General features: G+C 43.4%; 1 protein-coding gene across 2 annotated transcripts in view; it reads right to left on the reverse strand.

Moving 5' to 3' along the window:
• AKAP6 (A-kinase anchoring protein 6) overlaps nt 1–16,365 on the reverse strand; it is a 165,429-nt gene that overhangs the window by 90,930 nt on the left and 58,134 nt on the right. For both annotated transcript variants that reach the window (XM_069950752.1, XM_069950753.1), the window contains exons 6-7: nt 13,032–13,128; nt 1,985–2,139 (exon numbers count right to left, since the gene is read on the reverse strand). In XM_069950752.1, the coding sequence (XP_069806853.1) occupies nt 1,985–2,139; nt 13,032–13,128 (252 nt within the window). The remainder of the gene's footprint in view (nt 1–1,984; nt 2,140–13,031; nt 13,129–16,365) is intronic.

Here is a 16,365-nt window from a genome sequence, read left to right on the forward strand (position 1 = left end):
GTCCTCATAGCAACCAAAACCAGGAGTGGATTGAAAACACAGAAAGGCTCTGTTCACATAATGTTTAAATTGAGTGGATGGCCGCCATATAACGTGTGTTTTCAATCCACTCCTGGTTTTGGTTGCTATGAGGACCTGACATGAGGACCAAATACTGCCTGAAATATACGTAGTGTGAACCCAGCCCAAGAGGCAGAAATAACAACCAAGAGCATTGCCAAAAATCCTTGCATAGGGCTCACCTACTGTGACCCCCCATCAGTCTATTTATGACAATGTGTATCATTTAAAGGGCCCCTACAGCCAACGGACTGGGATCCAATGTGTGTGTAAACAGAGTGGATATCCCCCCACCCGCAGAGGGCTGCTGCCATTACTGCTTTCACTTCAGACCACAACATGCTTGCACAGCCCATCAACTATCTGTATTACTAAGATGAAGATCCTGCAAGGAGAGATCAGCAGAGAGGATGTGGTCTATCCTTCTGCATCTATCCTTGTTATAAAGCTTTCTTGCTCCAGTCCTTCCCAGGTGCTATGCACATTGCCGGAGGAAAGGAATTACAATCATTTGGGACCTCATAGTAGGTAATACCAAACAGGCCAGAAACTCCATAACCTGATGCCTAGGCCCGGACTGACCCACAGAGGAACAGGTGAATCCTCCAGAGGGCCCATGGTTCAAAGTGAGCCCCTTCTTGTAACAGTTTTAACAGAAACACAGTCACTTACCATATCTCAATAGCTGACTCACTTTGCAAGTACCAAGATAACAAGATGTCAAGTCACCTTGGGGTTGTCCAGCGAAAATCTTTTCCTTTTAAATGAAACGGGTATTAGCTGGCACGGTCTGATCGCAGTGCCCGCTAATTCGCTAATTAAGTATTCAGATTCAGCTGTCAAAGTTGACAGCTGCATCTGAATACTTCTTGCAGCCATTCGTTGGTGGTATAGTGGGGGGAATCGCCCACTATACCACCACCATAAATAAAAATAAATAAATAAACATGTTTTGTATCGCCGCGTGCGCAATCGCCCAATCTATTAATTTTTTCACATTCCCGATCTCGGTAAACGGTGTAAGCGCAAAAAAATCCCAAAGTGCAAAATTCGCATTTTTGGACGCATCAAATCCAGAAAAATTGTAATAAAAAGCGATCAAAAAGTCGTATATGCGCAATCAAGGTACCGATAGAAAGCACAAATCATCACAAAAAAATTACACCTCACACAGCCCCATAGACCAAAGGATAAAAGCGCTGTAAGCCTGGGAATAGAGCGATTTTGAGGAACATATATTTGTTAACAATGGTTTTTAAAGTTTTTAAAAGCCATCAGATAAAAGTTATACATGTTATATATCATTGTAATTGTAAAGACTTAAGGAACACATATAACAAGTCAGTTTGACCCCAGGGCGAACGGAGTGAAAACAAAAACCCTCCAAATAAAAAAAATGTGTATTTTTTTTCAATTTCACCACACAAAAATTCAGCCCGTAATTGCAAAGTACAATTAGTGGCACAAAAAATAAGGACTCATGGGGGTTTCTAGTTGAAAAAATGCAACTGCTATGGCCTTTTAAAGGGGGAGTTTGGGGGGGGGGGGAAGGTCTCCCTTAAGCACAAGGAGGAAAAAACGAAAACGCAAAAATTTTAAATGGCCCGGTCCTCTAAGGGTTAAACAGTACTGTCTCCTAGAAGAAGGTAAAATCTATAATTTGCTGCAACACTGCCAAGCCTGGAGATCACAATACCACAATGGCCTTAGGTAGTAAGTGCACCATGACTTTATAACGTGATGGAGATTGCATGGTCATGGCCATGCCGATAAACCATAACAGCATGTGTTTATGTGCATGAGACCTAAACGTTATCAGGTAATAGTTCATATACAGTAACTACAGGGTGGCCCCCAATCTACCACTCTTAATGCCCTATAGGACAGCTGTACTTATGGGGCCCCTGACAATGTGAGGCCTCACCTGGGATTCACTCAAAACTTCCGGAAACTCATCCTCCTGAAGAATATCTGCCTTGATTGTATCAAGGGCGCCCATAATCCAGCCGTGCTGCCTCCGGATCTGTTTCTGCAGCTCCTTCCACTGTGCGGTGATCATCTGCAGCATCTCCTGAAATCCTACATAAAAGAGACAAACATGGAGATATTGTATGCATAATGTATACACACTATCACCTGTATAAGCTGCAGTCTGTAGCGCTCATAGGATCATATGGGAGATATTTAGTAAGGTAAATGCAATTACAAATGGTGCCTTTAGCTTGAATGGCTATTTACTAAAACAGCTGTGACCACTTAGTAAACATCTGCAGCAATGGCGGCATTGTTAGCGCCACCACAAAGGTGGAGGACACTTTAACCTCTACAGAGGCTTACAGCTGGTGCGCCGTGTCTGACATAGTCCATTAAGAATGTTGTAAATCAGTTGTAAATAACTATCGGTGACAAAACGGGCGAGCATATGTAAGGAGCCAGGACGGCTTTGTTTCCTGCCAGCTCTTCCCACAGGAAAAAGAGGATGCCCTCCAGCCTCACAAAGGTAAGAGCGTTCTCTCCAGTGCAGCGGATGCTGGCATAAAAAAAAGGTATGGTAAAAATTCAAGCCCAGCTCACACCTGTGTTTTGCAGCTTGGTTCCGCAAAATAATGCGTATTTTATGCTTAGTTTTTATAATTGTGGTTTTTTTTCAACTTTTTAAAAATTTTATTTTATAAGTCATGTGATTTTTTTAGTCATATGGTTCAAAAAAAAGAAAGAAAAAAACACCCCAGAAAAAATCATTGTATGTATAGAGTTTTATATGTCCTTATTAAAGGGGTATTCCTCTCAAACATAACTTTTGATATGTTGCTGCCCATGGTGAGACTAACAATTCCTTCCATACTTTTTATTATCTATTCAGTCCTTCCCCCAGTTCTGAGCTGTTGCTTTCTGCTGAAGAAAGAAAATATGTGTGTGAGCTTCTCTCTCTGTCTAACCCTCCTCCCCTGTCCCTTCCAAGACGGCTGATGTAACCAGTTCTGTATCTGCAACTTTGTGGCAACGCTGTAATGCTAGGAGGCATAATCACTGTAAATTCATAAGTAACATGACCTCAGATTAACCCTCCCAGCATTACAAAGAAGCTACAACGTTGCAGATAAAGCAGGGACTTGTTTACATCAGCCGTCTCAGAAGGGAGGGAGGAAAAGAGGGAGATGGAGAGAAAAGCTCACACACAGTTATTGTGTCTTCAGCAGAAAGCAGCAGCTAAGAACTGGGGGAAAAAGACTAAAAAGAATAAATAATAGGATAAAGGTGAAGAAATGGAACACTTCTACCATCTTGGACACCTTCAGGGTTGGTATGTGGTTTGAGGAGGGTCACAGCTATTTAGGCAGCACAAGGGTGACCCACACAATATTAAGTTTTAGTTATAGCTGACTGGTATATATACCTGGTTCTGTTCATGGTTAGAGATTTCTTATGGTCAGATATATGTCCGGGACAGTTGGATATGTTTGCCGTTTATGTACTTTTTGTATTCATTGGTGATTTTCAATATACCGAACACAATGGCATATCTACTAGAAATATATAAACCATAAAAGATACTCTTTTTGGAGATGGTTTGTCTTATAAAAGCTGATCGGCACAGTAGATGAATAGGCCGGTAAATGTTGACAATGTCAATGCCGAACGTTGACCTCAAAATTGCCTAAAACCCCAAAGTAGAAAACAGCATATCTGCTCATAGCAAGCAAACATTTACAATAAAGAATTGGACTAAGAGGATGATACACACGAGACTGAACTATTCATCTCAATCATAATCTGCACAGATCTGACCGGTCCTTAGTAGATGCTTTGGGAAGGGATTTACCAGTGGCTATATTGTATGCATGACTCAGGGGCGATATGTGTATATAACAATCTTTGTCATACTAGGTGGAGGTCTCAGTGTTAATGTAAATTTTAATAATACATCAGAAGTCAGCTTGTTATTTACCGACACACAGTATGATACTCAGCGTCACTGTGTGCCTTCCCTGTAACTCATTACTATTTCATGCAGAATTTCATGCTTCAGTAACAAGTCACAGCTGGGAGTCTCGCTGCATACAAAGGCCAGGCTGTGCCATCTTTACCCTCTCAGATAGCCACTGACAGATGCCGCCCTCTATAGGAATAAACTTGTATCTCCAAGTGTGGGTGGTCCTGGGTTGTTTATCTATTTTCTAGTAAAATAATGAGGTTGATGAAAGATCCATATGTTCTACAGCTTCAAAGATTTGTTTTATCTTTCATTAGATTTATTATTAGATTTATTATTATTATTTATTATGCAGTATATATATATATATATATATATATATATATATATATATATATATATATATATCAGCTAGTATTACCACATTTAGTTGTTCTCTTATATTCCTGGAAGTGTTTCTTTTAATTGGGTCCTGTGATCTTAAGGTGACCCCTTGAAAATGACATGTGTTTCTGTGCTCTGTGGGTTGGGTCCTGTGATCTTAAGGTGACTCCTTGAAAATAACATGTGTTTCTGTGCTCTCTATGTGTTGGGTCCTGTGATCTTAAAGTGTCACTGTCAATTCACCAAACTTTTGACATGTCATAGAGACATGTCAAAAGTTTTGATCAGTCTGGGTCTGAGTGTTCAGACCCGTACCGATCGGGAGATAGAGCCGGGAGATGACATGCTGCAGCACATCCTCTCCCAGCTCGGAGTCATGTGATCAGTCAGACTTATAATGGAGCTCTATGGAGCCCGACTGTAAGTCCAACTGATCATATGACACAAAGCCGGGAGAGGATGCACGGTAGCATGTCTTCTCCCGCTTCTATCCCCCAATGTGCAATTGATGGTGTGCAATGGAATGGATTATCAGAACTCCTGGCATCATGTATGATTATAATGCTGGGAGCTCCGAAACAGTTTAAAGGAGACCTGTCAACCCCCGCGTCGGGGTGACAGGCTCCCGACCCCCAGCTAGATCCCCTTATAGTTACCGCATGTCACCGAGTCCTGCTGCCGGAGCCTGTCCCGGGACAGAGATATGTCCGGCTCCATTCATTATCTATGGACGCTGGACCCATATCCACAGCACGCGCGCCGGCTTCTCACCAGGATATCTCCGTCCCGGGACCGACTCCAGCAGCGGGACTCGGCGACATGCGGTAACTATAAGGGGATCTAGCTGGGGGTCGAGAGCCTGTCACCCCGGCGCGGGGGGTGACAGGTCCTCTTTAAATCTCTGCGCGACTGTACTGATTGTGTCAGTACAGCAACGTGAAGTTTTGGAGCTCCCAGCATCCATGTTTTCCTGGCAGCCTTAGGGCAGCATCGAAATTCTCCAGCCTCTAGGAGCAAATGATTAGAACTATTACAATCTACAAGGCCACTAAACCCTCAGTTATTAAAAGCTAATTTCCACATTATATATATTGAGATGAATAATCCTCTTTATGAAAAAGACTGGATTTACAGTTTTTTTTGTTTTTTTTTGCATATTTTCATGCCAAATCACTAGTGTTTTGCTATATGGTTATTGGCTGCACAATTTTCACACATAATATGCCTTATAAGAGAAACTGACTCTTTCTCCCCTTAGGCTAGATTCACATTTCCTCTGTGGGTTTGTTGGCATGATCTGTTCAAGAAGGGACACTAATGGATTCGGACAGATACTCAAGAGATCCCATTGACTTCAACGCGGTTCGGTGGGTTTCCAACAGAATATTACTGCTTGCAGTACTTTATTTAGGCTATGTTCACACTGCGTATATGTCCGGCCGCATATTTTCGAGGCCAGACATATACGCAGTAAACTCCGGCCGGAGATTTACGCTACTTGCGGCCGGCTACGTACGGACCGCGAACTTACGCCCGAAGTCTACTTACGCTTCCCAAGCGACCTACGTAGCGATCTGACAGCGGTCTTTTACTTGGAAATCTTCGCCTAGCCCCGGACACCCCACAGAACCTTTTGGACCGGCACAAAAAGCTGCAAAAATGAAGAAATCACCACTACGTACGGGACCGCATGTTACGCTACGGGCGTAAGTTACGGCATTTTCGTCCACAAACAATGGTCTGGTTCATTTTTTACATCGCCGCGTACGATCCGGGCGTAAGTTCGTACGTAGTGTGAACTGTGCAGCCGTACTTCGTATACTTTCCATTATACGCAAACTACGTAAGTCTCCGGCCGCTTATTCACGGGGCGCGCTACGGCCGGAAACTTACGTAGTGTGAAGATAGCCTTATACTGCAAAATCCACATAACTTCTGATAGAGCTTCCTGAATGGAAATGTGAACCTGGCCTTATCAGGCTCCCTACTCTGCTTCCACCTTATCCTAAACTCATCATTCACAATTTCCAGAAGAATAAGCTCACGGAAGTACCAGGTTTTATGCTGCCCATAGAAGTCTCTGAAGAAGAGTAGGGAAAGAAGTTAGCAGCAAAGTGAAACAGAGGCAGAAGGAGACACACAGTGCCATGGCAGAAATCTCTAGTGTTGTATCTCTCTCTAGTGTTTGGGTCACAGCTTAAGCTGCTCATTACTGCTAATGTCCTCCATGCTGCTGCTACTTCTGAGTGTGTTATACAGATATATTGGTGGAGGATCTCCTCTTCTCTATAGGTAAACTGTATGACATACATCACAGCAGCTAGTCTACACCCAGCAGCAGAAAGACAATGAAATTAGAGATAGAGGAAATGAGGACAGTTTAGATGACAGCTACAATAGTAAACTAAATGTATGACCACTTTTACCCTATGTGTGATTTCCGCCATGTACCTGTCTACCCCCTGTAATGTCCATTCATATTATGTACAAGATAAAAGTTAGTCCCTGTATTTATAAGTTTTATTCTTACATATTATATTAATTTGTAGAGAAAGTTTCTTTATTATCTTAACTGGGTCTATAAAACTAGATAAAATGGGATGGATGTCTCACGGAGATCTGTGTGGGAAGAGGACAACGTTCCTTCTATTCATAGATTGCCTGACAGGCAGTAGTCATGATTCATCCTAGAGAGTATTGATGGAGCTATATACTCCTTCCCATTCCTTGCTGCCAAGGCCAGGCTTAGTAAGTTGTTTTGCTTGCATAATTTCTGGTGCTTCTTTTATTTGTTATGCTAATGTATTCTCTTTTTATTTTGCATTATGTTACCCTCCCCTCAAGCTTCTTTTTTACTATTCCTTCTTCCCCTTCAGAAAGAAACCATGGAATTAAACCCCCAAATGTGAAGACATAACTTTCAAGTTTTCATACTGTTAGTATCATAGACGGTATTTTTAGTTTTTCATTTGGTTTAAAGTCTATTGATTTTTTTGGCGTGCAGAACTATCTGTATGATATTGCCCTGACTGTGCTCAGGGCTGATTTATCATATCATTATGTACAGAAGACCTGTGTCTATAAGAAACTGGGGTAAGTATAGCACAGGGGGGATTTAGGGAATTGTACAGTGCTGTAGGGAGTAGTAACCTATTTTCATGGTATTATTATGGAAAATGCTATTGGGAAGGACTCAGGGCATCAAAAGTCCTTCATTCATAGCCTCAAACTATATATACTCAGCTGTGTAACATATAATTAGAATAAAGATGTATTTGTTTAATAAATTAGAGACAATGCAGGATCTCCCAGTATGTATTAAAGGGGTTATCCGGGTAGCAAAAATAAACAATCCACCTTCCCAATACCATCCTATATATACATGTATAACCTTGACAGCTTTAGATGTCTAAAATGCTCTAATCTGGGTCCATTCTGACCACGCTCATATCTGTGCTGTGTGGTGTTACAGGTAGAGAATACAGCATGCTGTGTGGTGTTACAGGTAGAGAATACAGCGTGCTGTGTGGTGTTACAGGAAGAGAATACACCGTGCTGCAAGGTGTTACAGGTAGAGAATACAGTGTGCTGTGTGGTGTTACAGGTAGAGAATACAGTATGCTGTGTGGTGTTACAGGTAGTAACTGTGTGCTATGTGGTGTTACAGGTAGAGAATACAGTGCTGTGTGGTGTTACAGGTAGAGAATACAGTGTGCTGTGTGGTGTTACAGGTAGAGAATACAGTGTGCTGTGTGGTGTTACAGGTAGAGAATACAGTGTGCTGTGTGGTGTTACAGGTAGAGAATACAGCGTGCTGTGTGGTGTTACAGGTAGAGAATACAGCGTGCTGTGTGGTGTTACAGGTAGAGAATACAGCGTGCTGTGTGATGTTACAGGTAGAGAATGTAGGGCGCTGTGTGGTGTTACAGGTAGAGAATGCAGTGTGCTGTGTGGTGTTACAGGTAGAGAATACAGTGTGCTGTGTGGTGTTACAGGTAGAGAATACAGTGTGCTGTGTGGTGTTACAGGTAGTAACTGTGTGCTGTGTGGTGTTACAGGTAGAGAACACAGTGTGCTGTGTGGTGTTACAGGCAGAGAATACAACGTGCTGTGTGGTGTTACAGGTAGAGAATACAGCGTGCTGTGTGGTGTTACAGGTAGAGAATACAGTATGCTGTGTGGTGTTACAGGTAGTAACTGTGTGCTATGTGGTGTTACAGGTAGAGAATACAGTGCTGTGTGGTGTTACAGGTAGAGAATACAGTGTGCTGTGTGGTGTTACAGGTAGAGAATACAGCGTGCTGTGTGGTGTTACAGGTAGAGAATACAGCGTGCTGTGTGGTGTTACAGGTAGTAACTGTGTGCTGTGTGGTGTTACAGGTAGAGAATACAGTGTGCTGTGTGATGTTACAGGTAGAGAATACAGCGTGCTGTGTGATGTTACAGGTAGAGAATGTAGGGCGCTGTGTGGTGTTACAGGTAGAGAATGCAGTGTGCTGTGTGGTGTTACAGGTAGAGAATACAGTGTGCTGTGTGGTGTTACAGGTAGTAACTGTGTGCTGTGTGGTGTTACAGGTAGAGAATACAGTGTGCTGTGTGATGTTACAGGTAGAGAATACAGCGTGCTGTGTGGTGTTACAGGTAGAGAATACAACGTGCTGTGTGGTGTTACAGGTAGAGAATACAGCGTGCTGTGTGGTGTTACAGGTAGAGAATACAGCGTGCTGTGTGGTGTTACAGGTAGAGAATACAGTGTGCTGTGTGGTGTTACAGGTAGAGAATAAAGCGTGCTGTGTGGTGTTACAGGTAGAGAATACAGCGTGCTGTGTGGTGTTACAGGTAGAGAATAAAGCGTGCTGTGTGGTGTTACAGATAGAGAATACAGTGTGCTGTGCAGGTGGGACTACAATGAAATTATAAAGTACTGCAAATAATTCAGTAACACAATGAAACTGCAATGTGTGAACACAGCCTAGATGTTCTGCAAAAGATTTGGGCAGGGAATGTGCAAGGTGGGGGACTGTGATGAACAGAGGGAAAGCAATGCATTCTGGAACCTGTAGTACTGTGTACAACGGCTCAACCAGGAAGTACAACCACACAATACAGAACAAAACAAATAGATTTTTGGTAGTTTCAATACTGTGATAGATAGGTAAGTAATGCTATATGCTTCTGCAGAAGGTTTGTTTTTTTTTAATTTACCTCTACCTGAAGTTCCCCTTTAATAACACATTGAGATTAATCTTAGACATAAGGAATTAATCTTAATAAGACAATCTATTTCTATATGTTCTATAGGGGCACACAGAAGGTGGTAGCCCCTTCATTATTCAGAGTAGAGGGCATCTTGCTCATTCATTTGGAAGGCCAACATGCAGTACTACATTTCTCCTGTAGAGGTCACTGCATTAGATATTTGGCTGGCTGCAGCTTCTATATTATTGGGTTATCGGTGCTATATAAACACATGAAATAAATAATATGTATGCAATACACCCAGGTGCACAGCTGTGGGAAGACCCAGCGATAGCAGTTTCACTCGGACCCTGATGCCTGAGAGGGCCCAAAGGTCCTCATGTTGCATAAACTGGTACATTATGTAGTAGGACATGTTAAAAATTTTGCATTGTGACCGCCATGGCTTTAAGATGAAACCTCGGAAGACACCACAAATTAAAGTAAAATTCTTATTTCCTCCCCTTCACAGGTGGCTACGAGGGTTTCCTTCTCTGTAATGGTCCAGCGCTGAGCCACTTTTACAGAGATTTTGTCTCTAAAGCCAAATCATTTTCCCAATTCCTCTGAGCCGTAATGACAGTCACTGCGTATCGGAATCTATCTAAGAAAATTGTAGAGGAATCTACGGTCTTAAATATTACAGGCGAGGAACAATCTGCTGAAAAGAAAGATCACCGGTGTGAAAATAAGTCCTGTACTTTAGGTTTGCTTTATTTTAGGTTACGTTCTAGAGAGTGGGCCATGTTTCCTGGAGGGTTACTTTTTGCAAATAATTACTATATTACTAGAGATGAGCGAACCGGGTTCGGGTTCGAGTCGATACGAACCCGAACGATCGGCATTTGATTAGCTAGGGCTTCTGAACTTGGATAAAGCTCTAAGGTTGTCTGGAAAACATGGATACAGCCAATGACTATATCCATGTTTTCCACATAGCCTTAGGGCTTTATCCAAGTTCAGCAGCCACCGCTAATCAAATGCCGAAAGTTCGGGTTCGGATCGACTCGAGCATGCTCGAGGTTCGCTCATCTCTATATATATTACGTTTGTCCCATTTATCTACCACCTCTCTTTCTGACTTTTTTTTATTATTATTATTTGTTAAAGTGCACCTACTGTTTTTTTTAAACCTGCATGATTTTGGTAAATTAAGCCTTTATAGTGGTGACAAGATAATGTTAGTGCTGTTACTGTTGTAATTTATTACACTCCAAGGAGAGAACCAGTGTAGTGCTGTGTTCCAGCAGTACACAAACAGGGACTTCCTTTCCCTTACTTAACTGGCAAATCAAAGCACTCCGAGCACAGCACATGCTCCTCTCTGCTATGCCATGATAAAGTGTTGATGAAAGTGCACTGGACTGTGCAGAGCTAATGATTTACACAGTATAGTAATATAGATGGAATATGGGGCAGATTACATTACATAAATGTGGACATACTGCAGTATATACCTGCTTCCTCCCCCACCCCTACCTGATTAAAGTTCACAGGTTTGCTGGAATAAAAGCTCTGTATATCAATCAATCGAGATGGAGAGAAGAAGTGGAGGGAGGACGTATGCATCCTCCCTTACTCTTTAGCTCTGAGCATGATCTAGAGCTGATAGATTGTCTTTTAGGAACAGTGTGGATCATCTTTATGAGGTAGAAAGGCTCAGCTTGCAGGTACACAACCTGTTAATTGTCAGGTTCTCTCTCCTGTGCACACAGCAGTAGCTAGGTCTTGTCTCCACTTCCTGCATTTTGTCCTGCTTTCTTTGTTACTTGAGACAGATTCCTGCTAATTGGAAACATTGAATAGCAGATTGCAGGGAAGTGGGACATCTGATGGTCAAAACTTTGAACTACTTGACTATGTGGTGTCCCACCATGGGTGTTTTGTGTTTCACACCTGCCGCAAAACCTTCTTCTCTAGGTTAAGCGGTGAAGAAGGTAGCATTCTATAGTTTCACCACTAGATGTCAGTGTTTTGTATGTAAGCTCTTATGGAGTGCACAGCTGAAGTAAGCAAAGGGTTACAGTTTCTTATGTATTATGTGCTTTTATTGTCCAATGGAGAGACTCTTCTTTTTTGTGCACACATTTCTTTCCACCACTCACAGGGTCTCTTACACACCCCTGTAGGAAGTATTCACTTGGTGGGAGGAAGTGTAGCATCAGTTTTACTCAGATTCTCGTGGGAAGAGGACACACAGAGCCAACGTCCCTGTTGTAGCCAAGCCAGGGCCTGGCTCTGCCAGTACCCCTATCCGGGACAAGTTGTGTGTTAAGTTTAGTCTAGTCTAGTCTAAGATACGTGTATGAAGCAACCAGAGAAATTCTGTTTCTCCAGTCTATCCACTATTTTCACTATGCAGTGCTAGACACTACAAGAGGGAGAAAGTCGGGGATAAACCCAGCCCACACCGAGAACCACTTTACAAAGATTAGTGTGCACATACCTTAAAGGAATCATTTTGTAAATGTGATTTACCAATATGTTCTAAATCCCATAGGCTAATAAATGGAGGGGAGTTGTTTAAGAAAATTGTGCTAATTTAAACCTCGAAATGAATTCCACGATAATTTCATAGGGTAGTTCCAAGCTTTTTCTGTGGATTTTTTTTTATTTTTAATAACATATAACCACAGTGTTTTTTGACCAAGAAAGGCATCACATGGGGGAAAGATCAGGAACATGAGAAAATATTACTTTATGGAAAAAGTAGTAGATGCTTGGAACAAACACTTCCAGCAGATATGGTTGGTATGGGAGATAGACAGATCCTATGATGATGATAATAAATAATAATAATAATAATAATAATAATAATAATAATAATAATATTTAAAGGGCAGACTAGATAGATCAGGGACCAGGAGGTCTTTTTCTGCTGACAATCTTCTATGTTCCTACATGCAATCTCCATAAAAAAAGTGCAATTTTTGCAAAAATCAGTGTATGAAAGCCGCCTAAATGGATCTTTTGTTTGCCTGTTACTAGTTGAGCTAGGGAAGCGAGTACAGGAGATGTTACACACGTTGTCTACTGATCCAACTGTAGCCTATACAAAGGACTAAACACTCTCTGTGTGGCTTCAATAACTCTCTCCTGCGGTTCCAGATCATTGTCCCAAATGTCTTTTCACAGGCATAGAGGTCTTCCAACATTGTTTTGTTCTGCTGGCAGATTCTAGGATTGTGAGGAGAGATGTAAGCTTATCTCTGATGAATTACAGCCGTTTCCCTTGATATTTGTGGCAGATAAGTGTGTTACGAAAATACTTTATTCTTCTATATTGGGACAGTAGGCTTATTAATGTGGACTACCATGGAAGGAAAAATCTAGGAGCATATTATTTACATGTCCCCTTGTATGTGTCTTCCTATAATAGTTGGCATAACGTCCAGTTTTATGTGAGCTCCATTACCTTGTCTGTGAGAGACCAGCACTTCCATCAGCCGGTGACCTTCTTCCAGCACCGCGTCCTTTAGTGAGCAGTGACCATCCACACTCTGCTTAAAGTTCTACAAGACATGAAGGAAGACTTTACATACTATCCTAATACTAATTGTGCTGATTGACAAGTCCCATTTATTCTGCTGGATATGTATATAGAGCAACTTGACTATTTGTATTGAATGAAGTTCAGCAAAAGTCTCGGTTCCACTTGAATCTGAGTTTGACCCCATCGTTTGGGTAGAACTTGGGTTAAGACATCCTAAGACATTTCTAATTAGGTTCTATTTTATGGCTGTCACAAAGGACCTGGGAAGCTCTACAGGAAACGACTTAGGTCACTGTAGAATTCTACGGTGGCTTTCGGTGGAATAACAGTCATCCATAATACAAAATTAGAGGGATATGCAAAAGAAGAGCCTGTGGAGCCTCACTTAAGAGTCTCAAAACACTGGACTAGCCAGATATCCCTCCGAGAAGGACCCAGCCATGGGGTGGCTCCTGTAGGGAAACCACCTAAACGACCATATTAAGTAGCCCTATAAGTCAATGTAATGACAAGGGAAAAACCAAGGCTAGGTATCCCTCCATATACAGCTGTTTCGGGGTGTTGCCCCTCATCAGTGTTTCTGGCTAGATGGGAGCAATGCCTAGGCAAGCCATAAGAGAAAAAAAAATCGCTGATCTCAGGGAGACCAGCTAAACGATAAAATAAGAGGGGTCCTCATATGCCCTATCAAAAGTTTAAAGGGGTTATCCAGCGTTAGAAGAACATGGCCGCTTTCTGCAAAAAAAACACAGCTCTTGTCTCCAGTTTGGGTGGAGGTTTTGCAGCTCAGTTCCATTGAAGTGAATAGAGCCTACTTGAAAACCACACCTGAACTGGAGACAAGAGTGATGCTTTCTATTTTTCTAATACTGGATAACCCCTTTAAGGAATAACAAGCTGATCAGCTGTGATCCAACTGCTGGGAGCCCTACTGATCCACAAAAATGGAGGTCATTTGTTATCCACATAACAAGAATTGCAGCGAGCAGGCAAGGCCAGTGCATTATTTATTGCAGAGAACAGAATTTGTCAGTGTTCAAAAGTTGAGTCAGTTCCATTGAAGTAAATGGAGCTTAATTGCAAACCACACCCAATTTGGATACAACAGCGGGGCAAAAGCTCTGAATAACCCCTTTAAGGGCACAACAAACCTCCATTCCCAGGATAAGTGGATGTCCTAACAGTTAGACCGACATGATCAGTGTCATCTCCTATCTTATATATACTATTGATCTAGTAAAGTCTATGAATGCAGCAAAACAACTGGATCCTAGATTAAGACCTGGCCTGTGGCCTGTGAAAGCCCTTATTCATATATTTCTTATGACTTAGAGGCTACAATTATAAGCTATGAATAACACATTTTCCAAATATACGGTGGCTGCTTCACGTCAGGAAAAACAGAATAAATAATATGTAGGACAGGACAGGTCCTTCAGAACAAGAGGTGCTCATAAATTTACCCCTACCCTATTAACTCAGAATTGGAAAACAGGTGCTCTACACTAATCCTTCCCCTTTACGTAGCATTTATACGCTAAGGAAGTTACGTGTAGATTTCATGAACACGCACATTGGATGAATGCAGGTTAATAGTCCCACTAGTAGATTTTACCATGTCCGCCTAACATTTGCTTGATCAGCGACTATACCTAATGAGTATGTTTTCATAGTGGAATGAATGGAAAGGAAGGGTCTGACTATTGGGTGGAAGAATGAGGAAATGCTCCATTCATTCTCTATGGAACCGTCAAAAATTTCCAAGTTCAGAAATGTTTTGGTTTTTTTTTTTAGCCCCATGTACAAATACACCTTGATCTTAAAGGGGTATTCCCATCTGAGCATGTTATCCCTTATCCATAAGTAACAGAGAAAAAATAATATGGTGTGGACCATGGGGAAGATTTATCAAGCTGGTGCAGGGGCGCCGCAATCATGAGGCGACCTGAATCGTCTGCCTCAGGCGGCGCCACTAGCTGTCACCATGGGGGCGGCATTCAGTGGCAGATTATAATATGAGCGGTTCGGCGGCCGCCCACATTATAATCCGCCACTGACTGTACCATGTACTGGAGCCCCCCCGCCCCCGGGCAGTATCTGTAATGAGATGCTGTGAGCGGGGGGGACTGTATTCATAAGCGCCGCGCTGTACTAAATCAGCCGCGCCGTGCTGATACTACAGTGCGGCGCTTATGAATACAGTCCCCCCCGCTCACAGCATCTCATTACAGATACTGCCCGGGGGCGGGGGGGCTCCAGTACATGCATTCCACGTCCGTGATCCGTCAGGATCACGGAACGTGGGAATGCAGCCTTTAGTCCCCCGGGTGATGCGCGGCTGCCGGAGGTGTCCCATCCTGTCCCCGGCAGCGCGCGCATCAGAGAGCTCCCCGTGCGCCGGAAGTCACAGCCACAGGCGCATGGGGAGATCTGTGATGCGCGCGCTGCCGGGGACAGGACGGGACACCTCCGGCAGCCGCGCATCACCCGGGACCAGACCAGAGAGGCTCGACGGGGGAACGGAGGGCAGGTGAGTTGTGTGCTGTTTTTTGTTTTATCTGCTGTACGGGGGGGGGGGGGGGGAGAGGGGGACCATCTATAAGGGGGGGGGGAGAGGGGGACCATCTATAAGGGGGGGGGGGAGAGGGGGACGATCTATAAGGGAGGGGGGAAAGAGGGGGACGATCTATAAGGGGAAACCATCTATAAGGGAGGGGGAGAGGGAAGAGGGGGACTATCTATAGGGGGGAGAAGGGGACCATCTATAAGGGAGGGGGGAAAGAGGGGGACCATCTATAAGGGGGGGGACGATCTATAAGGGAGGGGGAGAGGGAAGAGGGGGACTATCTATAGGGGGGGAAGGGGACCATCTATAAGGGAGGGGGGAAAGAGGGGGACCATCTATAAGGGAGGGGGACGATCTATAAGGGGGGGGACCATCTATAAGGGAGAGGGAAGAGGGGGACCATCTATAAGGGAGGGGGGAAAGAGGGGGACCATCTATAAGGGGGGGGCCATCTATAAGGGAAGGGGGAAAGAGGGGGACCATCTATAAGGGGGGGCCATCTATAAGGGGGGGGCCATCTATAAGGGAGGGGGAGAGGGAAGAGGGGGACTATCTATAGGGGGGGGAAGGGGACCATCTATAAGGGAGGGGGGAAAGAGGGGGACCATCTATAAGGGAGGGGGACGATCTATAAGGGGGGGGGAACATCTATAAGGGAGGGGGAGAGGGAAGAGGGGGACCATCTATAGG

This window comes from Dendropsophus ebraccatus, chromosome 13 (assembly GCF_027789765.1).
Source record: "Dendropsophus ebraccatus isolate aDenEbr1 chromosome 13, aDenEbr1.pat, whole genome shotgun sequence".
NCBI lineage: Eukaryota > Metazoa > Chordata > Amphibia > Anura > Hylidae > Dendropsophus > Dendropsophus ebraccatus.